Source organism: Echeneis naucrates, chromosome 3, assembly GCF_900963305.1.
Source record: "Echeneis naucrates chromosome 3, fEcheNa1.1, whole genome shotgun sequence".
In the NCBI taxonomy this organism is placed as follows: Eukaryota; Metazoa; Chordata; class Actinopteri; order Carangiformes; family Echeneidae; genus Echeneis; species Echeneis naucrates.
The window spans coordinates 27,967,797-27,992,624 of NC_042513.1; the positions used below are offsets into that span (position 1 = coordinate 27,967,797).

The 24,828-nt window shown below is 46.3% G+C and overlaps 1 protein-coding gene across 3 annotated transcripts in view; it reads left to right on the plus strand.

Annotated features, from left to right (window-relative positions):
* The window catches only part of vps13c (vacuolar protein sorting 13 homolog C), a 39,464-nt gene that overhangs the window by 670 nt on the left and 13,966 nt on the right, over positions 1–24,828 (plus strand). Inside the window, exons 2-69 of one of the 3 annotated variants that reach the window (XM_029499056.1) lie at positions 220–263; positions 516–558; positions 776–871; positions 1,070–1,102; positions 2,117–2,218; positions 3,414–3,523; positions 3,623–3,682; positions 3,756–3,815; positions 3,916–3,996; positions 4,076–4,133; positions 4,216–4,343; positions 4,637–4,743; positions 4,988–5,162; positions 5,502–5,564; positions 5,654–5,798; positions 5,873–5,973; positions 6,058–6,200; positions 6,386–6,578; positions 6,676–6,790; positions 7,065–7,201; positions 7,460–7,589; positions 7,697–7,814; positions 7,929–8,061; positions 8,177–8,249; positions 8,374–8,468; positions 8,573–8,720; positions 8,881–8,960; positions 9,053–9,112; positions 9,200–9,350; positions 9,436–9,552; positions 9,628–9,731; positions 9,865–10,032; positions 11,138–11,173; positions 12,139–12,443; positions 12,619–12,766; positions 13,141–13,249; positions 13,404–13,519; positions 13,625–13,781; positions 13,985–14,064; positions 14,169–14,228; positions 14,548–14,701; positions 14,833–14,952; positions 15,026–15,129; positions 15,231–15,398; positions 15,559–15,863; positions 16,435–16,582; positions 16,992–17,133; positions 17,250–17,371; positions 17,525–17,691; positions 17,963–18,216; positions 18,473–18,699; positions 18,876–18,968; positions 19,043–19,276; positions 19,373–19,504; positions 19,644–19,733; positions 20,037–20,192; positions 20,319–20,583; positions 20,670–20,830; positions 20,912–21,033; positions 21,235–21,532; positions 21,627–22,016; positions 22,133–22,237; positions 22,508–22,663; positions 22,818–22,943; positions 23,025–23,158; positions 23,904–24,030; positions 24,299–24,534; positions 24,618–24,762. In XM_029499056.1, the coding sequence (XP_029354916.1) occupies positions 220–263; positions 516–558; positions 776–871; positions 1,070–1,102; positions 2,117–2,218; positions 3,414–3,523; positions 3,623–3,682; positions 3,756–3,815; positions 3,916–3,996; positions 4,076–4,133; positions 4,216–4,343; positions 4,637–4,743; positions 4,988–5,162; positions 5,502–5,564; positions 5,654–5,798; positions 5,873–5,973; positions 6,058–6,200; positions 6,386–6,578; positions 6,676–6,790; positions 7,065–7,201; positions 7,460–7,589; positions 7,697–7,814; positions 7,929–8,061; positions 8,177–8,249; positions 8,374–8,468; positions 8,573–8,720; positions 8,881–8,960; positions 9,053–9,112; positions 9,200–9,350; positions 9,436–9,552; positions 9,628–9,731; positions 9,865–10,032; positions 11,138–11,173; positions 12,139–12,443; positions 12,619–12,766; positions 13,141–13,249; positions 13,404–13,519; positions 13,625–13,781; positions 13,985–14,064; positions 14,169–14,228; positions 14,548–14,701; positions 14,833–14,952; positions 15,026–15,129; positions 15,231–15,398; positions 15,559–15,863; positions 16,435–16,582; positions 16,992–17,133; positions 17,250–17,371; positions 17,525–17,691; positions 17,963–18,216; positions 18,473–18,699; positions 18,876–18,968; positions 19,043–19,276; positions 19,373–19,504; positions 19,644–19,733; positions 20,037–20,192; positions 20,319–20,583; positions 20,670–20,830; positions 20,912–21,033; positions 21,235–21,532; positions 21,627–22,016; positions 22,133–22,237; positions 22,508–22,663; positions 22,818–22,943; positions 23,025–23,158; positions 23,904–24,030; positions 24,299–24,534; positions 24,618–24,762 (9,263 nt within the window). The remainder of the gene's footprint in view (positions 1–219; positions 264–515; positions 559–775; positions 872–1,069; positions 1,103–2,116; positions 2,219–3,413; positions 3,524–3,622; positions 3,683–3,755; positions 3,816–3,915; positions 3,997–4,075; positions 4,134–4,215; positions 4,344–4,636; positions 4,744–4,987; positions 5,163–5,501; positions 5,565–5,653; positions 5,799–5,872; positions 5,974–6,057; positions 6,201–6,385; positions 6,579–6,675; positions 6,791–7,064; positions 7,202–7,459; positions 7,590–7,696; positions 7,815–7,928; positions 8,062–8,176; positions 8,250–8,373; positions 8,469–8,572; positions 8,721–8,880; positions 8,961–9,052; positions 9,113–9,199; positions 9,351–9,435; positions 9,553–9,627; positions 9,732–9,864; positions 10,033–11,137; positions 11,174–12,138; positions 12,444–12,618; positions 12,767–13,140; positions 13,250–13,403; positions 13,520–13,624; positions 13,782–13,984; positions 14,065–14,168; positions 14,229–14,547; positions 14,702–14,832; positions 14,953–15,025; positions 15,130–15,230; positions 15,399–15,558; positions 15,864–16,434; positions 16,583–16,991; positions 17,134–17,249; positions 17,372–17,524; positions 17,692–17,962; positions 18,217–18,472; positions 18,700–18,875; positions 18,969–19,042; positions 19,277–19,372; positions 19,505–19,643; positions 19,734–20,036; positions 20,193–20,318; positions 20,584–20,669; positions 20,831–20,911; positions 21,034–21,234; positions 21,533–21,626; positions 22,017–22,132; positions 22,238–22,507; positions 22,664–22,817; positions 22,944–23,024; positions 23,159–23,903; positions 24,031–24,298; positions 24,535–24,617; positions 24,763–24,828) is intronic. The other 2 variants (XM_029499057.1, XM_029499058.1) reach the window with 2 other exon arrangements.

The following is a 24,828-nucleotide window of genomic DNA, read 5'->3' on the forward strand; positions in this document are numbered from 1 at the left end:
GTCACATGATCATGTGCTCATATGGTCACAATGTCATACTGTCAAGCTTTTTTTTTTTTTGTCGGCCATCTTGGTATTTTAAACAGGATGCAGGATAAAATAAAAATGAGGATGGTTGAGGGGTCAATCTGACCTGTTCTGTACTATATCCTGATTGGATGATATAGTAACCACGCCCCATGCCCTTTAATAAAACTAGTGATTTTTCTTCCTCTGCAGGAAATGTCGTACTAGAGAGCCTGAAGGTGAAGGAAAATGCTCTGGTAAGTCCTGATTCCCTTTTGGTTGTTCACCTGAGGGATCCACTTCAGTCAGGGATCAGGTCATGGATCTGCTTCAAAACCTGTTTGACAAACAGTAAAAGTGAACAATTCGGTCTCTCATCTGTCTTACCTGTTTGATGAGTGTTTGGTCACATGATCCTTTGATGACTCAGACTTGTAGCAGAAACCAAACTTCCTGTTTGATGTTGGTTTATTTTGTTGTTGAAAGTTTAGTTTTATTGTATTTTTCAGAGTGACTTTGATGTTCCCTTCAAAGTAAAGGCCGGACAGATTGGTGAGTACCCACTTAGTCCCCAGTCCGGTCCTCAATCTAGGCTTTTATTGTCCAATAAACACAGATTTATTGGTGTGTGTATTTGGGACCTCTGGATATCAGGCCTGTGAAAGTCCAGGACACCCCAGAACTCTATGTCTTTGTCTAATGGCATTAAAGATTATGTAGCAGAGACCTGATGGTCCAGCCGAGTCTAGATGTTCTACCTGTGTTTCAGGGAAGCTGACCCTGAAGATTCCATGGAAGAACCTTTACAACGACGCTGTGGTGGCCACATTGGACGGTCTGTACCTGCTGGTCGTCCCTGGAGCAAGTAAGTGACTTTAACTGCAACACCTCTGTACTTCACCAGGTCTCTGTCCTCTGTAGCTCAGCCCAGGGTCTGAAAGGGGTTTCCACATGCCCTCGGTCCACATCTCTTTAGACCAGATGAAAGGCTGATCTGATCTGGTCTCGGGGTGGAGTTTGTTTAAGAAGTCTAATGACAGTTTGGTGTGTGTGTGTGTTGCAGCTGGATCTCAGCTGAACACTGGTCCATTTAATGGTAGGTTCACAGGTGGTGGTTCAGCCTCAGGTACTGTTCAGTCCCTTCCTGTTAGACTTGCACAATGTTTACAGCGTGAAACTTGCCTCCTTCAGAATAAAAGCTCCAGCTGCAGTCTTATTCTGAAGCAGCTGAATTAGCGCTAAATGCTAACATCGGGATACTGAAATGCTCAGTGTGACCTGCCCTGTACAGACCTGAGTCATATCTCTTTGTACAAACTGGTTCAGGCTTTAGGCTGTTGTAGCATTTTCCTCTGATCTTTGTGGGTTCCTGGTTTCCACACTGGTCTTGGCAGGCTTTACTGCTCTCTGGTGCTGGTAGTTGACAGTTTTTCCAATGCTAGCATGCCAATACAAAGTAGGATAGAGGGTGGGTGGAGGATGCAAATAACCATTGAGACACTACACAGCAGGGCTTGGATCTTGAGACCTGGGACTACTAGTCTCATCTAATCTGTCCTGAGAAACTCGGTTGATGTTGATTTGCATCAGCGTGACGCAGCAGCTAAAGTGCTAATGCTAATTTACTGACAGTGGAAACATCCACTCAAGGAAGGGCTATGAAAATGTCGCTAACTTAACCCATTACACTATAAAAGGAGGTATGCTAACAGGCTAATTACACAGTTTACAGTGGACTCAGTATCCTATAACAACCTGACAATGACCAAGACTAGTCCTGAACAGACCTGGACCCAGGTCCAGACCAGTCTCCTCCTTCAGCTCTTTGGGACAGTGGTCTTTTGCTAAGTCCGTGCCAGAGTGTGAGATCTGGCTCTAATCAGGTGGAGGAGACACTTTACATGATTAGTCAGAGCAACAGGTGGGAGTTGTCCCACACAGACACACTTCTGTAGGGGACACTGATTGTGTGTGTTTGTGTTTTTGTGTTGTGACTCCTCCCCCTGTGGCCTTGGAGGCAGGTTGACCAGTTCATCATTTTACCTGTTTACCTGGAGCTCAGCAGGTGAAAGTCCGACAGTAAAATGTGTCATGCAATCTATTTCTTTAGCGATCAAGTTCGATGCAGAGAAGGAAGAGCGTTACCAGCAGGAGGTGAAGCAGAGGGAGCTCCAACGCATCGAGGAAGCGCTGCAGACAGCTGCACGGAGAGGTGAGTCGGTCCTACCTGTGACCTCTGACTGAGAGTATAGCACTCACCCTGTTTATGTATCCTCCATGGTTTCTTCTGCTTGTTGATCAACTGTGTCTTTCTGCAGACACGCAGCATAGGATGAGTCAGCTGCACACATACAGACAAATACAGACACACACAAACACACGCTCTTTGAGGCAATAACTGAACTTGCAGCGAGCTTGTCTTTGAGAGCTGCTGTCATAGTAATGGAATCAGACTGCAGAAGAGATGGCGTGCTGATTTACGGAGACTGAGGTGACTGACTGAGTAAGAGAGGTCTCAGTCTGAACGGATGAACCAACCTCTCGGACAGATGAATGGATAAACTGATGAATGTACTAACTTCCTGTCTGTACTGTTCATGCTGCGTTTGCTGTCAGTGTCTCAGACTGGAGATCTACTGTTCAGTCTGGAGAATGTTGTTTACAAGGAGCCTCATAATGGTAACAGACACACACAAATGGTACACTATGACCATAATCTTTTTAGTTTCTTGTTTGGATTAAACAGCAGTTTACTGGGTTCTTCTTCACTTCTGTTAAACAGGAAATTATGCTGTGTACTGTTTTAGAGCAGAGAAGAAGAGTTTTGGTCAACACTGAAGTTATAGCTAGCTGTTAGAGTTTAATCTGGAGCAGAAATGTGTCTGTCTTTAAAATAGAACTTCAAACACAAGTTCAGGACCAGGACTCTAGGTGTGCAGGTGTTGCAGAGTCACATAAAGACATTTAAAATGCTGATCAGTTGTTTGTTTCGTTTGGCTGCTCCTCTTACCTCCTTCCCCTCTGAAAATGGTTGCATGTGTGCGTGTATGTGTGTAGCTGCTTCCTGCTCTCACTAACTGCCGTCTCTCTCTTTAACGCTGCAAAAGTCTCAGAAGGATGTAAAAAACACAAAAAGCACAAAAAAGGCTTAAAGAAGCTGAAACGGCTCGACACCAAAGCAGGTGAGTTCAAAGCTTCCAAAGTCATGTGATCAGAGTCCTGTGGAGGGTGTTGCTCCCTCATAACCTTGGGACAAAGTTGAGGTTGATGGTGTTGAAGTAGCTGAAGGCCAAGCTTACTGTAGGTCCAGACCTAAGTGATGAGTTTACACGACGAGATTCAATTTCAGGTTTCAGTTCAGGTCCAGGTCTGAGTCAAGGTCTCAAGTCTCTGGTCTTCTGTTTCAGAGAAACCTCAGGAGGAGAAGAAGGACACCTTCATAGAGAAACTGGCCACTCAGGTGATCAAAAACCTGCAGGTGAAGATCAGCAGTATCCACCTACGCTATGAAGATGATGTGAGTACTCTGGTCACATTAGAGTCTCAAACAGCCAGGTCTGTCCTTGTCGGTGTGACTGACAGGTGATTCTCTTATGTGACCCTGTATGTGTTTTAGCTTTCAGACCCACAACGCCCCCTATCTATGGGAGTCACCCTGTCAGAGCTCAGCCTGCAGGTAAGGCACATACAAGCACACACAGCCTCACACACTTGGCCCAGGTGTTGACCTCTCCGGTCTCTGTCCTCAGACAACTGATGAGAACTGGAAGTCATGCGTCCTGAACGAAGCAGCAAAGATCATCTATAAGGTGATGGATACTCTGCTTTATGGTTAAGGTCTGATCAGCTCTGATGACAGGGTTAGGGGGTTATGATGAGGTGACTTCATCGTGTGATCTCACGTTTCAGCTTGGCTGTCTGGAGTGTCTCTGCGCCTACTGGAATGTCAATAGTCCCATCTTCTACAAAGGGTCATGGGAAGAAATTGTGGTAAGTATTTCCTGTTTTCTTCAGAGAGAACAAGGCATGGAGTGTTCAGCATTGATATAATAACAGCCCCTTTCCCTAGGGTCAGCTAAAATGTGGAATCAGCAGTAAAGACAAGCAGCTGCCTCACCATCAGTACAGTAAGTGAATAATAATCAGTTGACGTGTATGATGTCATTGCACAAGCTGCAGAATGTGTGTGTTTGATTCATTCACCTCCAGTTTTCAGACCAATCTTCGCTTCAGCTAAAATGTGCATCAACCCAAACGCTGAGCTGGAGCTGAAAAATCCCAAAGCTAAACTTCATGTGGAGGTTCAGAACATCGAGATCGAGATGACCAGGCCACAGGTGGGACAGACACAGGGAAAGACAGAAAGAGGGGAAACAGACAGACTGGTAAAATGGACAGAGAAAAGGGTTAGCTGAGACAGACAGGGGGGACTGGTGAGACAGACAGGAAGACAGGGGAAAAAGACAGGTGAGACGCTGATGGTCAGCTGACCTTCCCATTTGAAACCAAGGTGCTGTGTTTTTGATGTGTATTGGTCCCATGTCTGTCTTCCGTATTGTCATTTGCCTTTCCTCTTTGGGTTTTTCATGTTGTTGTCCTGTGTGCTCATTCTGTCCTCTACTCTCTACAGTACCTGACCATGCTTGAGCTGCTGGAGTCCATTGACTGTATGATGAAGAACGCCCCCTACAGGAAGTTCAGGCCTGATGTCCCTGTTAGCAGGAACCCCAGAGTCTGGTTAGTCCTGTCAGTGTCCCCCATATCTGGCAGTGCATATTAGAGCACCCCCCCACAGGAAGTCCAATACAGCAAGTGACACAGGACATTGCTGACAGTCCACTGGTCTATGTCTTAGATCAGGACATTCCGTCTCTGCTCTGTCCCATATTTAGTATCCGTCTTCACGGTGGTGATCTTCTGTTAGTGTTTATTTTGCACTTCTCACAGTTTGGGATGCATTTGTTTTGTGTGCCTTAATCAGGTGGAGGTACAGCTTCAACAGCATCTTGGAGGTCCACATCCGGCACCACAGTCATATGTGGTCCTGGTCCAACATCAAACGACATAGAGAGAACTTGAAAACCTACAAGACTACCTACAAAACCAAACTAATGAACCAGAACAAACCAAGCCAGGACACTGAGCGGCAGATACAGGTACTGCTGTTCGACTCAGGAGGCCAGATTGTACATTTAATATCAACACCCTTGTGAAGTTTATTCAAACAAGCAGTGGTGCTTAAGACCTTAAAGACCTGGTCAAAGGACTCAGGTCTTAATCTTGTTAGGTGGGGGTCAAGTAAAGGATATAGTCCTGACTAGTTAGAAGTGTCAATGAAGACATGGAATCCAGTCCCCATTGATCCATAGCCTATTACAGTCCAGTCTGCAGGTTCTTTCATAACTAAAATTGTTTTTCTTAGTCCTGAATAATTTGTCTCTGGCCTCAGTGGCTCCATCAGAGATTTCAGGTTTGAGTCATCTCTGTTCTTTCAGGACCTGGAGAAAGTCCTGGACGTGTTCAATATCACATTGGCCCGACAGCAGGCCCACATGGAGGTAAACAGGAGGAGGCTGAGCTGACATATTCCCACTGCGACATGATTTCATGGTTTGACATGGACCCTCTGCTGCTCTCCCTCCTCCAGGTGATCAGATCAGGGCAGAAGGTGGTGGGTAAGAAGGCGACAGGGGTGCAAAAACATGGAGGAGGGTTCTTCAGCAGCCTATTTGGGAGGAAGTCAAAGAAGGAGGAACATGAAGAGGAGGAGGAGGAGAACAAGGAGACAGAGGGTGAGTGAGTCTGTTCAGGTAGACCTAAAATCAGATCTCTATGGGTGGACTAACCTGACTCCTGTGACCATTAGGGTCCGGACTGGATGAGATCATGTCGCCTGAGGAGAAGGAGAAACTCTATATGGCCATTGGCTACAGTGGCAGCTCTCACAACCTGGCTCTCCCCAAACAGGTAGACTCACCCATCCTCCCCCCTATAGGCTGAAACCTTCAGGTGAACTTACAACAAACTAAACCCTGAATCCGTCTGTTTCAGTACGTCGCATTCATCATCACCTTCCAGCTCATCAGAACATCTGTGATGGTCCGAGAGCAGCCAGGCATTCCAGAGATCCTGAAGGTGCAGATGCTCAACCTCAGTGCCAAGATCTCTCAGAGACCTGGAGCTCAGGCTGTCAGGTTGGTGTGTCCACAGTTAGGTGGGTGTCCACTGAGCCCTACCTGTGAATTCTCCCTAATTGTTTAAATAATTTTTTTTGGGGCAGAAAATACTTTTTTTTTTACTCTTTTGTCTCAGAGGTGAGACTGATGGAGGGTTAGGGTTAGGGTTAGGGTTTGATGTGAATCTTTGTGTTATCCTGCAGAGTGGAGGCAGCATTGCAGCACTGGTTTGTGACTGGTCTACAGCAACAGGGGATGGTGCCCTCACTCATCGCTTCACTGGGAGATTCTGCCTCATCGCTGCTCAGCACAGTATTTGAGGTAAACCCGGAGGAGAGTTCGGCCGACCAGCTGTTGCGCATCCACTCACAGCCTGTGGAGATCATCTATGATGCAGTACGTGTCCCTCTGATGTCTTCCTCCTGTACACGTGCCGTCATTCTGATGTCTCATTTGCTTATAACATGTCCCTCCAACGCATCTTTGTCCTCAGCTCACAGTGAACAGCCTGGTGGACTTCTTTCAGACTGGGAAAGGTGTGGACCTTGGGGTCCTGACCTCAGCCACGCTGTCCAAATTGGAGGAGATCAAACAGAAAACCGCTACAGGTGAGTTTGTGTCTTCACTAACTTGGTTTATTTCAACTCAATTAGAGCTGAACCAGATCATTTGAGTACCAGACGCTTTGACCAGATCTTGATCCAGAGCTGCTTGTGAATGCTCAGCACTCAGCTAAAACCTAGAGGTGGTCAGACCCGGTCTTGATCTCCTTGGACCTGATCAGCCTATCACCCCTCATGTCTGAGAGATTGTGGATCCAGTCAATCTGGTGGTGACCAGCGCAGTCCTCATTAAAACTCTGACAGGTTGTGATCTCTGCAGGACTGTCCCACATCATTGAGACCAGGAAAATCCTGGACCTAAGAATCGAATTGAAGCCGTCCTACCTTCTCCTCCCCAAGTCTGGCTTCTGCAGCAACCACTCAGACCTGATCATTGTGGACTTTGGCAGCTTCCAGGTTAGATCCTCCAACCCAATATCACACAACTACAGGCGCACTACAACATACACAGTACCGTAGTGCATGTCTGTGCTTGTGAAGTCATGTGTCAGAGGTTGTGTCTGCAGCAGAATGTATGTGTCTCGCGTGTATGTAAGTGAGCAATGTGTATCTGCGGTGCAAGGACATAAAAGTTGTGTATGTGTGTGCAGATGAACAATGCGTGTGGGTAATTGTGTTTCGGCAGCTGACTTGTGTGTGGCTGTGTGTGTGCAGCTGCACAGTGTGGAGCAGAGTGGACTCAGCTCTACATCCTCCTCTTCTTCTCTGGAGATGATCATGGATCGAGCTTATGAACGTTATGATGTGGAGCTGAGACGAGTCCAGGTGCTTTACAGTCAGTCAGGTACACAATAAGGACACACAAACACAGTGCTACACAAATACAGCACAATGGCAGCTCACAGACACGCACAACTTGTCAGCTTATTACTCTCAGCCATGATGTTCCAGGTGATGACTGGAAGTCGGCACGGCAGCTCGGCTCCTCCCTCCAACACATTCTCCGGCCAATGGACTGCACCGTCCACTTGGCTAAGAGCATGGTGGACAAGGACGCCAGGATGCCTAGGTGGGACACCTGACGTACATGACTCTTCCGAAAACTCAGCTGATGACTCAAGTCACCTGTCATCTCACCTGTTGTCTCCCCTTTTCTATAACCGTTGGTGAATTTGTTTTTCAGGTTCAAAGTGTCTGGTGAGCTGCCGCTGTTGCACTTGAAGATATCAGACCAGAAGATCCAGAATGTCTTGGAGCTGGTGAACAGTATACCCCTGCCCAGCGTGGGCTCCTCCCCCTCCACCCCCACAGACAAGGTACACTTGGTACAATCTGGTGGGGCGGGGCAAAAATTACAAAGTCAAGAGAAACAGTTAAGAGTGAGGATAAAGGTTTAGGAGTGGAGTGACATCACCATAATTTCCTCTGTAGGTGCTGTTGCTGGCAGAGGCCAGACGTCAGGTGCCTGGCCTTCCCCCCGCCCTCCTAGACACCATGGAAACAGGTCAGACCTTCCTTCAATCTGATTGGCTTTTTAATTTTGGAGACAATCTGTCACAGATGAGCTTCTTCAGTTAAGACTAGTGGGCCGAGTCTGTTCTTCACTGTGTGTCTGTGTTGTGCATCAGACTCAGACACCAGTGAGAAGTCAGCTGATGAAGACCACCAGCTTTTGGCTCAGGAGGAACTCACCGACCTTCACTTCCTGTTTGAAGTCAGAGAGGTGTGTGGATTTTTGACTCAGACCAGTCACAGGACTCACAGTGGGCAAAGATCACACTGAGTCAATGTGTTGTGTCCAGAACAGTGACTGTTTAGTGTGTTCAGGTGCTGCTGGAGCTGACCCAACAGGTGGACGAAGAGAAGGCTATCCTGTCCTTCAGTATCTGTCAGCTTGGCACTGAGGGGAGGAGGCGGAGTTTCGACTTAAGCGTCACCTCATACCTGCGCAGGGTCACTCTGGACTACTGGGGAGGTCAGAGCTACTTTTGGTGACGTCACCTGACTGTGAACTTTTTAGACAGGTGTTCAGGGGGAGGAGTCAGTGAAGCTATTGTTGCATCTGACTCACCCACCTACCTGCTCAGGGGATTATGACCTGCGTGTGGTTAAAGTGTGTGTTTATGAAATTTCAGATGGGAGGAGTTTTCCTCTCCCTCTGATCAGGTCTTTGGAGCAGCAGGACACCAACCTGCTGAAGGTGGCGTTCATCAAGGTGAGCATACACACTCTCACCTCTTCACACTTCCTGTGTGAACTACTCACTCTAACTGACACAGAGTAACAGAGGCTGGTGTGTGTCCACAGGCTGACCCCAGCGGTCCCAGCTTCCAGACACTGTTTGACAACACGGAGCAAACACTGAAGGTGGGTGGGGCATTTCCCAAGCAACAAGTGGGAGAGGAGACAACTCAGGAGTCAGACAGGTGTTCACAGGTGTCTGCCCTCTACCAGGTGGAGTTCTCCTCTTTGGACTTGCTTCTTCACACCAAAGCTCTGCTGTCCACCATCAACTACTTGAACAGCACCCTTCCACCACAGCTCACCATGGCCCAAGACCAGGAGGACAGGAAACAGGTTGAGAAAGTGGATCGGGGCCAGACAGGCAAGTCCAGGTTGACTCAGGTCATTTGCTGCATCCTGTCTGAAATCTGCAACTGACAGGAAGTGTTGTCATGCTACCTCTCTAGCAGCTAAAGGTGCCTTAGATGGCAGGGTTTTCAACTTCAAGCTGTTTGCCATGTTGGGCTGTTTCCACGTTGAAGTGTGTGATGACTGCTGCAGCATCGCTGACATCAGAATCCAAGGTACAACATTTGATCATGAATAGGTCACATTGTTGTGGCAACTTGTGAGTCATTGACTCTGTCACCGCGCTGCAGGAATCGATGCATCAGTGCTGGTGCAAGCAAAGGAGAGGGAAGTGTTTGCTCGCCTCAGAGACATTGTGGTCACAGATGTCAACCCCAGGACCACCCACAAGAAGGTCTGATGTTGTTGTCACACTGTATTTTCTAAAGGAATGGTGACCATCTCAGTTAAATCTGTTTCTTATTGTGGTCCGTTCATCATCATCCTCTGAATCTGAATCTCAGGAAGCTGATTAGCTCTTGTCGCAGGTGGTGTCCATCATGGGGGACGAAGTGTTCAGCTTCAAACTGTCTTTGTTTCCGGGGGCGACGGAGGGGGACAGCTACAGTGACACCACCAAGGTGGATGGGAAGGTCACGATGAGTCTGGGCTGCATCCAGATTGTTTACCTGCACCAGTTTCTGGTGTCACTGCTGGTCAGAGCTGCAACACACACAGACACACATTAACACACAAAGATACACACTGACATATACAACCACACACACATGCTGCTGATGATGATGAAGATGAGCAGGCCTTTCTAATAAAGCCCATCATATATGTTCAAACTGCTAAAAATGGCAGGAAAACAACCAACAACACCCAGACAAACAATTTAATCTGATGGAGAAGTTACATAAATTCAAACTCTTGTGTGTGTCTGTGTATTTGTCTCCCTCTCTTTGTGTGTGTGTGTGTGTGTCTGTGTGTCTGTGTGTGTGTGTGTGTGTGTGTGTGTGTGTGTGTCTCTCTGTCTGTCTGTCTGTCTGTCTCTCTCTTGTTTCCATGACTCTTGGAAATGCATAAAACCTAAATATTGCCAAAAAAATGAGATGGAACACCAAAATTATGAATAACTAAATTCAAACATTGCAAAAAAGTTTTACGTGTCCATGAAGTGGTTTTTCAGACATGTCATTACAGAAGTTTATTGCAAAAGTGTAATGTAAAATTTTTTTTTGCATTTACACCTCAGCGGACATGAGATAGCAGGTCACATGACCAGCTCACTGCAAATCAGTGCTCAGTAACCATGGAAAGGCAAAATTTTCTCATTAAGGCTGTTAGCGTTAGCATGTAAATTGTGATTGATTTTTAAAAAGCTGCAATTAACGTTTTTTCTGTTTTGTTTTGTTTTTTTTAAATAGCATTTTGCCTTCTGCAATTTTGTCAAAAATATTTTTGATTTGGCTTGGATTGATTTGCTATTTGCTATTTATTTGTTTGACAAAATATCAGATTGCGATGAATGGAATTTAAAAAAAAAAAATGCATTAATTGTGGCCTTTTAATTGATCAGGATTAACGCTGACAGCCCTAGTCTTCCACGATCTTCCTCAAAATTAAGTCTTACACTAGACTTTGCGAGAATTACCGTTTTAAACACCTTTCAGTGGAAACACATGCAAGTTGCAATTGGGCTTTGTCGAAACTTTAAAAAGATTAGTTTCATTTTGCACAAAACTGTAATGGAAACGCAATTTGTGTCTGTCTGTCTGAGAGTCTCCTGTCTCACATGATTGTGTTTGGTCCTTCCAGGCTTCCTTTAGCTCTCATTGTGGCTCAGCTGACGAGGTACAAGCTTCCAGCTTCCTGTCTGATCCATGTTAAAGCTGCTTTAGTTTCATTGCACCTTCAGTCCACTTCAGACCATCTGGTTCAACTTGTCATGAGGACATGGTCTCAGATTATCAATCCTTGTTCCATATTTGGGTTTAACCATAACCCTAACCCTGGCCATGGACTCAGGTTAATCTGGTTAATCCAAACCACATCCTGAGCAGAATGTTTTCATTATGTCATGTGACAGGAAACACTGAAGCTGCTGCTTCATCACACTGAACAAATCTCCACCTTCATTGGCAATGATTTGATTGATAATTTGATTGGTAGATTGAAACACTAACCAGGAGGTTCATTAGCCATTTCAGGTAGTCAATAAAAAAAGAAATGTCTGTCTTAAATCTTAGAACTGAGCCACAGCTCCAACAGCTCTAAGATGTAACCAAACACTTCAGTTTGTATCAGCTCAGTTTTATTCCTAAACCTAAAAAAAGAGGATGGAAAAACTTCTAAACTCCACCCATTCATGACAGAGAACATGAAAACAAACAACCTGAGAGTTTTCAGGTTGTTTGCTTCTGATCTGAGCTTGGATGTACGGATGAAGGAATGTTTGCCATGTGACTCAAAGTTCATTTTCATACCTGCTATGCATTTCACTGCCATCATTAAGCCCCATCCACATCACCATGTCAGACAAATGACCTCTGCCTGTGTCCTTAAAAATGACTTGAACCTTGACCCGTCCAAGCTTCATTCATGTTTCATAAACATGTGATGCTGTGACCCTTGAACTTAATCGTGACAACAATTTAAGGTTTCCAAGGTAAATGTGAGTCTGATGTATCAAGGTCAATGAGACAGAAATGAACCTGCGGGCAGCGAGCACTTCACTCCTCCTTCACTATGCTCCTTCATGGTGTCTCTTTGTGTCATTATTGCACATCATTTGACTCCTGATCTATTTTGGCCCACAGATGTTTGTTGACAACTTCCAAATGGCTAAAGAGACCCTGAGTGCTGCCACAGCTCAGGCAGCAGAGAAAGCAGCATCCAGCATGCGAGACTTTGCTCAGAAGAGTTTCCGTCTGTCCATGGACATCAAGCTAAAGGCACCACTCATCATCGTCCCTCAGTCCTCCACGTCCAATAATGCAATTGTGATGGACCTTGGTCTGATCACAGTGGGAAATTGTTTCACCCTACTGCCCGTGGATGGTGTAACTCTACCGGCTGTGGTGGAGAAGATGGAGGTGAAGCTGACGCAGCTGAAGCTATCCAGGTACCGACTGCAACAGGTCTGATCATTTAATTTCTGTTCTTTGTTGATGGTTAGCACAGAAATTATTCAGTTCATCACCAAGGGAAGTGTCTACAATTTCAGAGATCTCTTCTTTAGAGTCCTGGTACTGGGGTCATTCTGTTACCAAAATTAATCTGAATTCATGTGATTTCAGAGCCACACTGCAGCCTGACTCTTCTCGGCTGGATATTGAAATCCTTCAACCAATCAATACAGAGCTTCTGGTCACCCGAAACTTGGCTGCTTCCTGGTTTACCAAGATCCCCGCAGTCCAGATCCAGGGAGTTTTGCGTTCCCTCAACGTAGGTCTCTTATAAAATCAAATAAAATTTTATTTATATTGCCAAATCATAACAGAGTCACTTCAGACACAGGGTGAAAGTTTTATCTTTATAGAATAATTTAGAGACCCAACAAATCCCTCCATCAGCAAGCCTTGGTGACAGTGGAGGGAAAAGCTTCCTTTAAGAGGTGGAAAGGTCAGACAGAACCAGACTGGGGGAATGGAGGATGGAGCCATCTGCCTTGACTGATTGAATTGAGAGAAGGAGGGATGGAGAGAGAGCAAGAGGAAATAAAAAAATAATAAATGCAAAGATGTGCACACTCTTATGCTGTTTGAGCTGAGGGTGAGCTGTCTGTGGCAAAAAGACAAGACTCTCTGTCCATCCTTTAGATGAGTCTGGGTGAGGAGGACCTCAGTGTGCTGATGAAGATCCTTGTGGAGAACATTGGAGAAGGAAACAAAAAGCATAACGTGGATGTTAAAAGGCAGGTGGCTCAAGGTATGTTAACTTCTGATGCTTGATGAGAAATCTGAACAAATCCTGATAGTGTTTATAGAAATGTCCCTCCATAATTCAAGAGAACCAATTTACTGTACCTGTTGGATGTCAGCTGGAGGAATTCATATTTTTAATCCTCGCTTTGTGTCCTCAGAGAAGGCGGAGCTGGCTCCAGTGGTGCTCCAGAAGGGACCTTCTGTGGGGCTCTGCACTGATGGATGCCTGACTGAAAACACCATAAACATTCTCCTAAACTTTGAAATCAGAGAGGTACAGAATGTGACACCAAAATGTTCTTCTGTTCTCGCAGATCAGTACCAGACACCCAGGTGGTCCTGGAGTCTTTGGACTGATCAGCTGTGTTGTCTTCTCAAGGTGCTGCTAAACCTGAAGAAACCCATTGAGCAGAGAGAGTCCTCGTTTCTCGTCTTTCACATCGCTCAACTGGGTATCGACACCAAAGTCAGGAAGTATGACATGTGTGCTACCATGTACATTAAGGAAGTCGCTATGAAGTGCCTGGAGTTCAAAGGTCAGAGTCTCACAAGAGACTTAGCACTCTCCTGAAGTGGTGTCTATAATTTGCTACTGTTTTTTGTAATGTCTTGTCAGGGTTTTCATGGTGTCATGGTATGGTTGGAGAGGAGGCAGCAAATATTCATGCATTTTCTATGGATGCTAGCATTTGTGGATATTTAGATGTAGTCTGACTCTTTTGGTTTTGACTTGTCTCAGATTCAGGTGGCAAGCCGTTGTGTCTAATTTGTTCCTCAGTGGAGTCTGAAGCTGAATTGCTCAAAGTACAGTATTTCAAGGTAAGACATCATTCACATATCTGATTACCTGCTCAGATACACAGAGGTGACGTCACTGGTCACGGCAGAAAATGAACCTCTCATTTCCTGACTCTGTTTATCAGGCTGACCGTTCAGGACCAAGTTTCTCCACCACCTACAAGAACACAGAGCAGATGATCAATGTGAGTTCATCCACTGACCTTCAGACAACCTTTTAAATCAAATACATTTTGACTTGTGTTGTCAAAATCAAATTTAAGGCTCTTTACATTTCGAGAAAGTCTAGACAACATTCAGATATGCATGCACTGCATGGCTGCAAAGTGATAAAGAAATAAAGAATGATGGCAGTGTGGGTGTCAAGTGATTAGTGTGCATGCCATGTTATTGCAGCATCAAGGGTTTGACTCTGACCCTGTGACCTAAGTTTCAGGTGAGCCACTCTAGGTCATTATTGAATCACAAATCTGTGAAGATGATGATGAGGATGTCTATCTCTAGGTGACTTTCACCTCTCTGGACTTCACACTCCACACAGAGGCTCTGCTCTCCGCCATCAACTTCCTATCAGTGGTCCTGTCATCGGGCAGTGTGCCATCTTTAGAGAGAGAAAGCAAAATGAAGACTGAAGACAAGACAGTGTCTGCCAAGTCTAGTCAGTTCAACACACACACACACTGTGTAATGAAGTGAGGCACTGCAGTGTAGTGGGGTCTGAGAGTCTGAACCAAATCAGATAAACCATGACACTGTCTTAAATAAATGTCTTGCTGTGCTCCCCCTCAGCTGCCCTGGTATCACCTGCAGACAGTGAGGTCATTGACTTGAAGGTACTGATAACACTGGGAGCCTTCAATGCTGTGGTTTGTGACCAAAGCTGCAACATAGCCGATATCAAGATCCAAGGTAGGCAATCACAGCTGACTTTGTTTCTGCTGTTGTTAAAACTGACTTTCACTAACAATGAGGTGTCCTTTAGGTGTTCGTGGGTCTCTACTGATGCAAGGACCTCAAATGCACATTTCAGCCCATCTCCAGGACTTTTTGGTTCTTAATGTCGATCCAAAGAGCATTCACAAGAAGGTGAGTCGCCACCTCGCCATCAACCTTTCTCTGGACTGCTGTGTGCTGTGATTTCTTCAGTGCAGCGTTGACCTGTTGTGAACCTTTGGGTCCCCTTTTAGGCCATCTCCATTGTGGGTGATGAGGTCTTTAGCTTCAATATGAGTATGACCCCTAATGCCACAGAAGGTGCCAGTTATGCTGACACCTCTAAAACCGATGGCAAACTGAAGCTGAGTGTGGGTTGTATCCAGGTAGTTTACCTGCACAAGTTCGTCACATCTCTGTTGGTGAGTCCAGAGATCGACTGGTGATTTTATTCCTCCAGGTTTGACTTTCAGGACAGTTCTAACTTCTACAGTTTTTCTTCAGTTGTTGGTTGCAGATCCACTGACAGCAAGCATCTTCAAGCTTGGTTTTTGTGTGCATTTTGTCTCTAATTTTATACAGAACTTCAGCAGTAACTTCCAGATGGCTAAAGAGGCTCTGAGTGCTGCCACAGCTCAGGCTGCAGAGAAGGCGGCGTCGAGTGTTCGAGACTTTGCCCAGAAGAGTTTCCGTCTGTCCATGGACATCAAGCTGAGGGCACCGCTGATCATCATCCCTCAGTCTTCAACATCCCATGATGCACTCGTGATGGACCTTGGTCTGATCACGCTGCGAAATGGCTTCTCCCTGCTGTCCGTGGATGGGTGTCCACTGCCGGCCATCATTGACAACATGGATGTCCAGCTGACGCAGCTCAAACTGTCTCGGTAACTCTTACCTGGCAGATAAACACCATACAGTAATATCAAAACAAGTCAAATCAAATGTATTTATGTAGCTCCAATTCATAACAAAGTTGCATGAAGACTCTTCACACAGAGAGCAGGTCCAGACTAAACTCTGTATGGAGCCAGAGAGACAGAGACTTAGGGAGAACTCTTACTCTGTTACAGTTGATTGACTAGGTGCTGCATTTAATGACCGCATACTGCCAAATGTAGGTAAAAGCTGATGAATTGGGGAAAAGCCCATAAAATCATCACTATTAAGAGCTAAAGGAACCAGTGGTTCCACTGACCTATGACTCTGTCAGTATGGCAACAGTACTGAAGAGTAATCCTTCCTTAAATCAGATTTATTTATACAGCAACAAGCAGTAACAAGGTTACATCAAGGCACTTCACACAGAGAGCAGGTCTGCATCAAACACTTTCTAAAATGATTTAAAGAGACCCAACAGATCCCCCCATGAGCAGGAAAAACCTCGCGCAGAACCAGGAGAGTAGTAGTAGTAGATGTAGGAGAGTCAGTTCTAATGTGTTTCTGGTCATTCACCAGGACCTCTGTGGACCTGGCCTCAGACAGACCCACCTCTGAGCTGCTAGAACCAGTCAATCTGCACTTAAACCTCAAGAGGAATCTGGCTGCTACTTGGTACAAAAAGATGGCAACCGTGGAGATTGATGGAGATCTGAAGCCCATGAAGGTAGGAGGGCTGCCTAAGGAGGAGATGGAGGAATTGGGCAAAGGGGAGTTTTGATAGTGGATTTGCGACACTAATCAGGAGGTTAACACTAACATGAACCCTGAACCTGATAAACTAAAGCTGAAACCCTTCAGGCCTGATCCGTGTGGTCTCTGCTAACAAATGTCTCAGATTTTTTTGCCCTTGTTTTTACAACCAGCCAACATTCAAACCAACCAAGGTACAGTTGGTCTTAAGAAGAGAGGAAAGTCCTCTATAGTATAATTGATCCTGAGTAGTCATCTGATCCACATTAGGATGTGGGGTGGACTAAACCAACAGTTTCCACCAGTTTGTGCTGAGCTGGTCTGTTGGACTGAATATAGGTCTTGTCTGTAGATAATCAGTCTGCTGGTGTACTTGGCTGCAGGTGGCGCTGAGTCAGGATGACCTGAAGGTGCTGCTTAGGATCCTGATGGAAAATCTGGGAGAGGCTGAAAGTCTGGACCTCAAAACCCCAAAACAACAGGAGGCCAGTGTAAAAGTCCAAGCAGCCAGAGACCCCCCCACAGGTCTGGCAGGCTTAAATTGTTCACATGAAATAGATGAATAGTGTTTCTGGTATCACTGACGTCATCGGAGATGACCTCTTTTGTCATGTGTTTTAACCTGTATTTTTTGACTACAGCTGATGTTGGGAAGAGCAATGTGAGCAGCAATGAAGAGGCTGATGAAGTGCTGGAGTCCATTAAATTTAACTTCAACATTGAGTCTCTGGGCCTTGTTCTGTACAACAGTGACCCAAAACTGGTCAGTCACATGAAGTACCAGATAAAATTGACTAGACTCTAACCAGGTTCAGCTAGTTTGCTGATTTGCCCATTTCAGAGGTTTAGAATGAGCCAGACCAGGATCAAATGTGTGGTTGAGGGTGTGTCTGACTGTGGTTCTTGGTCCCTGCAGACATTAGACCTCAAGCACCAGCAGGACCTTAGACTGGGAGAGTTCACCCTCCATCTGCTTAAGACATCAGGACGGATCCTGACCAGTGGGAGCATCGAGGTGAACACCAACCTGACTAGCTGCACACTAAATGATCTGAGGACTGGCATGGAGAGAGCAACGTCACGGTAACAGTCACATGATATACAGTGTGTCTGTGTTGTGAGTGTTTCACCCAGCAGAGTGACCGCCCTCCCCTCACAGAAGAATAAGAAATGTCCTGAGACATCCTCCCCTGTTCAATCAATGGCATTTAATGTCAATCCCCTGGTCTCTGCTACCCTGTGTGGTTTTCAATGGCACCACTTACTTTCTACTGCAGACAGGACACTGTAAAATATTGTCACGTGATGTGGATGAGGTGACCTCATCCTCAGTGACCTGTGAATCCCTGTGCAGGATGGCTGGCCGTAGAGATGAAGGCAGCTCAGAGTCCATGATAGACGTGACATATCGGCAGATCAACAGCGAGCGGGAGGTGGTGGCAGTTATGCAAAAACTCTATCTCTGCGCCAGCGTGGAGTTTCTGATAGCGGTCGCAGACTTTTTCCTGCAGGCTCTGCCTCAGAGTTCAACCCGGCCCATGACCTCAGTTCAAAGCGACAGACTGCCCCTGAGACAGACCACTGGACACCAAGATGACGCCAAGACCGGTAAGACCAAGACTCATAAGTTAGGAATAAACATACATCAAAGCATGGCTGGAGACCACTGAGGTGAAATACCTCAGCCAGAGTGATTGCTTTATTAGGAACACCTCACTGTCTGTATATATGCTCAGTAAACAGTATAAGATTTAAATAATCGCTCCAGGTTGAAACCTTCAAAGGTCTACTCCGGTTATAGTTCACCGTCCAAGTTTATTGTTGTTAGTTTAAGAAACCAGATCTACAAGTTCTCTCTCTGCAGCATCCATGGTCAGGACCCGGCTTCGGGCAGTGGTGGTGGATCCAGAGGTGGTATTTGTTGCCAGCCTAATGAAAGCTGACGCCCCTGCCCTGGTGGCCTCTTTTCAATGTGACTTCACTCTGCAAGCTGAGGATGATGGGACCCAGGATATTAGAGCCAACTTGAGGGAACTGAAAGTCCTCGCCTGCCCCTTCATTCGAAACCAGGAGGACAAGGCTGTGACCACCGTAAGAACACATAACCACGTTTGTAAAGTTGTTGTGTCCTCCAAGTCTTGAATTTCCTGATTGAACGGACTCCTGAATCTTGCAGAGCTCTCAAATGTCTTTTTGAGTTTTCCCCTCTCTCTCTCTCTCTCTTTAAATTTCAAATTGCAAGGACTAATCAGTAAACCCTCCTATAGGTGTTGAGACCCTGCTCAGTCACCTTGGTAACTACAACCCATCCCAACCGACCACAAAGTGGCTTTGTGACAGTGGAGGAAGTCATTGTCAAGGTACATTGAGGTTCAACAAGTGTCTTTCATGACCAACTGTCAATGAAGGCATCAACAGCATTTTTCTCTCACAGATCTCTCCCTTCATCCTCAACACAGTGATGACTATAATGGCCGCCATGACAATAAAGCAGCCTGATGAACAGAATCTGGACTTAAGGCCCAGTGGTGGTGACCTCTGGTCAGTTATGAACATCTACAACTGTAACCACTGGTTTCTTGGGGTGGACCAGGCCTCTGAGGTCACTGAGAGCTTCAGAGAGCAAGACAGACGCAATGAGGGCGAGAACTTTGCTGCTGAGGTCAAGGTACTATGATGTCCAACATGTCTATACTTTTTTTTTTTAAACTTCCGCGCCAGCTGTTTCCTGTTGAGTTGGTGATGAGGTGTTGTTGGTTCCCAGGTGGTCCAGGTGACTCTGGAGTCTGGTTTGGGCCATCGGACTGTCCCTCTCCTTCTGGCTGAGTCGTCCTTCAAAGGATCAGCCAAAAACTGGTCATCTCTGCTGCAGCTCAGAGTAGATATGACACTGGAGGTGAGCACTCGTCCTTGGAACAGAGCCTGAACAACAGTAGATACACAGTAAACAGCTAAACCCTAACTTTCTCTTGGTCTTTTTTTCTTTGTGAGAAGCCTAGTTTTTACTGTAAGTTTACACCATTGTGCATCTGCAGGTAAACTACTTCAATGAGGTACATGCAGTCTGGGAGCCTCTGATTGAACGGGTGGACGGTGGTACGCGCCGATGGAACCTGGAGCTCAGGGTCAGATTGCTTTGCTGATGTGTGTTTGCGGTTGTGAGGCATTGTCCTGCAACCAAACTACTCCATCACCACACAGTAACAGTTTATGAATTACTCCAGCCCGAATACACTAATAACCAGATATTTTAAAGTTCACTCACCTCACTCTCCAGGGAAAAAAGTGTCAGGAAAATGGTCAACAGGGGCTCACACTTGATCTGTTTCTCAGCAGCCAATAATTTTGCTCGCTCTCAGTAAGAGCGCAGCAGATCAGAGAGCAGTCAATCTGATGAGCTCTAATGAATTGGTTGTTTGTCCCTGCAGATGAAGAACAATCCGGTCCAGGACCAGAGTCCTGTTCATGGAGATGACTTTGTAGTTCTTCCTGAACCACGAACAGCGATTAGCATCAGCTCCAAAGACACCATGAATATCACCATCTCCAAAAGCAGCCTCAACATCTTCGAGAACCTCAGCAAGGTATAATGTAAAACACTGGACTGATTTATCATCATAACATCATCTCTAACCTCAAATCAGCAGACAGACACAAACTGTATGGCAATAGTGTCCAGTGTATTAATCAGCCATTCCTGCATTGATCAGGCATTCTCTGAGGGCACAGCTTCCACCTTTGACGCTTCTCTGAAGGAGAAGGCTCCCTTCACCATCAGGAACTCTCTGGGGATCCCACTCATGGTGCAGCACAGCGCTAACCTGCGGCTGGTGGGTGCAGCATCACAGGGAAAACTCCACGAACTCTCTGTGGATCAGAGCATAGACTTGGATCACTCAATGTTTAAACCGTCATCACAAGGAAAACTATCAGCTCTGCAGCGGCAGGACAGCTGCCTATTCAGCCTGAGCATCGGTCTGTGCTAAATACTTAAAACGTGTTTCTCTGTTCTGCTCCATTTGAGATGTATTCTGTGAGTCATTGTGATTCTGAACCTGCAGTGCCTTCGGGGTACAGTGAGATCTCCAACATTGCTGTGGACAAACCAGGGCGCCGTCTCTACAACATCCGTGGACCAATGCTGCAGGAGGCTGTTTCTGTCCTGCTGCAGATTGACGCAGCTGAGGGAAACAAGGTCATCACCATCCGCTCTCCACTTCAGGTTAGAATCCCAGAGAGTCCAGTGCCACCACATGATGCTCTGAGTCTGAGCAGCAGCTTTACCTGTAGCTTTGTATTTCAGATAATGAACCACTTCTCAGTGCCATTCACAATCCTGAAATACTGTCCCACGACCAGGAGTCTGCAAAGCATTGGACATGCCGAGCCTGAGAGGGAGTTTCATGTCGCATTGGAAGCATACAGGTAGCATTACACTGCCTTGCTCAACAGTACAAAGGAATGTGTATTTCTTTAGTCCTGGAGGTTACAAGCAGAACACTGCTTTTCCATGTATTCATAATCCTGTATGTGGTCAACCCAAACAAACTGAAGAAGTGCAGCAGTGTCAATGCTGGTCTGTGTGCTCTGTCACGGGTGTTAACATTCTCTCCCTCTGTCCTCCAGATGCCAGCTGTTTGTTTGTCCAGCGGGTCACCTAGATGGTCAGTATGGTCCATCCTCGACTTGTGTGGCCTGGAAGGAACAAGTGCACCACACTTCAGAGGTGCGCTCACTGCTGCAGTGTCCTGTGGCTGACGGTGGTGTGCTGCCACTGATGGTCAGCACAATAGCTGTCCCTGATGATCTGCAGCACATCACCAGCCATGGGGAAGAGGACTGGGACCCCGCCTACATCATCCACCTTTACCCTGTAGCAACACTACGCAACCTGCTTCCATACACTGTTCGCTACATGATGGAGGTAAAACAGTTTTTTCAAAAACCAGAAAAATTATTTTTGACTGGATTTGGGCTAATCTGATCTGGTTTATCTGATTTATATGGTCTTTCCCCAGAGCTCAGCTGACTCCTATGACCTCCATGAAGGCAGCGTGTCAGACCTCCTGAATGCTCGTGTTGCAGGAGAGATTGTGTCATTGGTCCTGATGAGATATCAGGGCCGAGACTGGCATGGACACATTCGTATCACGCAGGAATTGCCAGAGTTCTTTGCTGTGTGTCTCACCTGCGACTCAGACACCAATATGACAGTGGACGTGAGCATTCATGTGACAAGGACAGCGAGCTGCCTGCTGCTGTCACTCTTCAGTCCGTACTGGATCATCAACAAGACGTCACGGGTGCTGCAGTACAGAGCGGAGGATGTCAACGTCAAACACCCAGCAGACTGCCGGGACATTATCCTGTTCTCCTTCAGGAAGAAAACCCTGTTCAGCAAGAGCAAGGTGAGACACAGTCCGATAGGCACAGTCTAAAACTCACCGCACGTCGTCAATGCTTTAGTCCTCATGGTTCTTGTCACTACACCAGTTTATTGTTTTGTGATGTGTTACTCTGATAGATCCAGTTGTGCGTTTCCACCAGCTCCTGGTCCGATGCCTTCTCTCTGGACACCGTAGGAAATTATGGCTGCGTTCGCTGTCCATCCAACAGCATGGACTTTCTGGTGACTGACCCTCTTAGTTTGTGTGTCTGTCCAATGAAAAGTTTTGTCGTTTTTACCTCCAGTCTTCATCTGCAGGCTTAATCTAAGACCAGGTTTCAGAGGTAAGCTCCTGCAGATACAGGCCATGTAATGCGGTCTAAAGCTGCACATCAAGCAGCAGATCAGAGTAGACCAGGTCTTTCGAGTTTTGATGACATAGCTCTTGTCTATGTCATGTATTTGTTTAGAAATGATTGTATAACAAATGAAGACTGTTGTCTTTGGGTCCAGGTGGGTGTCAGCATCCAGATGAGCAGTTTCAACCTGACCAGGATCATCAGCATGAGTCCCTTCTACACTCTGGTCAACAGGTCGGCATATGAGCTGGAGGTGGGAGAGGTCACTGGCCAGACCACCACTAGATGGCACTATATTTCATCCACCGAGGTCAGTCAGAGCTCACACATCAGTCCAAGGGTTCAAGTTCAGAATCAGGAAAAGTTCAGCCTGGTGGAGGAACAGGGTCCATAACAAAAAAGAAACATTACAGGAAGGAGAAATTTCCTTGTCAATGTCATTGTGTCATTCTGTTGTGTTACAGTGCCTCCCTCTTTGGCCAGAGAACAGCTCGCGAAAGTTGTGTGTCCGCGTGGTTGGCTCTGAATCCACCTCCAAATTCTTCTTCTTCAACCAGCAGGACAATGGCACCCTGCTGAACCTTGACGTGGTAAGTGTCTGTACTGGACCAATCACATGAAGGTTTCTAGGCTCGCCTTTAGTCAGGACATGTGTATTTGTGTGTTCTCAGTGTGGTGGTATCATCGTGGAAGTCAACATCACTGATCACTCCACTGTAATCAGCTTCAGTGATTATTACGAAGGAGCGGCCCCCATCCTTCTGCTGAACCACACCCCATGGGTCACCATCAGCTACAGGCAGAGGTCAGAAATGAACATATCTGTCTGAAAAACTTTGACACTTACTGATTGAAGTGAAATACCAGTTCCAGACTCAAGGACCTGGACTGGACACGATTGTTTCTGCCTCCGGCCTTCCAGCACATCTACAGGGAAGGTGGGGGGTCAGAACCAGTCAGTCCTTGTCCAGGCTAGCTGTCCATAGTTCCTCATCTGATGGTTTATCAGATCCAGTAAGAGTAGCCCTCCAGGTCCTCTTCAGACTAATTTTGCCAGCTGTTACCCTGCGTGAAAAAGGTCCTAGGGTCCAGACCTTGGTTTGTCAACGGCATGATCAAGTTACTTCTGTGTCAGTGGCAGTGTTAGCACCTTAGGTCAGTCCACCAGAGACCAGAGGGTGCTGGGCTTTGAATAAGACGGCAGCTCTCAATCTCTAGAGTGTCATCATAATTTATGTGTGACATGTGTTACGTTTGATGTTCTCCATGTCTGTTGTCAGTCAGAGTCAGACTCCAGCCACTGATGTGAAGTCATACTTTCAGTCAAATGTTTGGTTAAAAACCAAAGGCTCTGGACCGATGTCCAACGTTATCTGAGCTAAGTTCTAGTCCTAGGACTGCTTGTGTTACTGCTGATATTTTTGATTATGTCATCACATCATTCATTATGTGATATTTTGAAAAAGTTGATGATTCATGTTATTGTGCTGAAATTGCATTTAGTTTTTTTTTGTTTTTTTATTTAATTTTCACCTTACCTTCCCTCACAGCGGCTCAGCCCTGGTTCATGAACTCAAGCCTGGGCAGGCTCGGAGGTATGCGTGGGACGACCCTGTGGGGATCAGAATGCTCAGCTGGAGCTGCATGGAGCATTCAGGAGAGCTGGACCTGCTGAAGGTCTGACACCTCATCAGTATTTTCTTGGGGACTGCCTTTTAGCCTTTAGCTGTCTGACAGCTAAAGGCTAAGATTACACACAGTTACTGCCTGGTTCAATCTCAGTGTTGTCAGTGTGGATGTGGAAGTAAAGCACACCAGGTTCAGCTAATGTACAACTGTTGTGTTGTCATGTGGTTGTGCTGTCCCCCTTAAAGCAGGTTTAAATATCCACATTGACACACAAACCAAAGCTGACATACAATGACCTCAGTCTCTTCTTGTTCAGGATGAGGTGGGCCAGTTCTCCTATGACAGCCTGTCTCAGGTCCACTGGGTGTCCTTCCTGGACGGACGTCAGCGGGTGCTGCTTTTCACTGAAGATGTTGGCGTGGTGACGAAGGCTCGTCAGGCAGAAGAGCTTGAACAGTTTCAACAGGAAGTGAAGGTGTCGCTACAAAATCTTGGACTGTCTCTGGTCAACAACACTACCCGACAGGAGATTGCTTATATTGGCATCACCAGGTAAAATCAAACACATGACCAGGTGAGCATCACCTCATGAACATCACCACGTATGTTTCATACTCCATATTTCTTTGTCTCAGCTCAGGTGTTGTTTGGGAGATGAAGCCAAAGAATCGCTGGAAGCCGTTCAGTCAGAAGAACATCAACCTGCTGGAGAAAATCTACCAAAGTCAGCTGAGCGGGAAGGCTGACCGAGGCTGGGTCAAACTGGAAACCAACCTGGAGGTCAGAGGTCAACCTCCTCTTTAACAGGAACCTTGTTGCATCATCTCCTGGTCTGAAACGAACAGC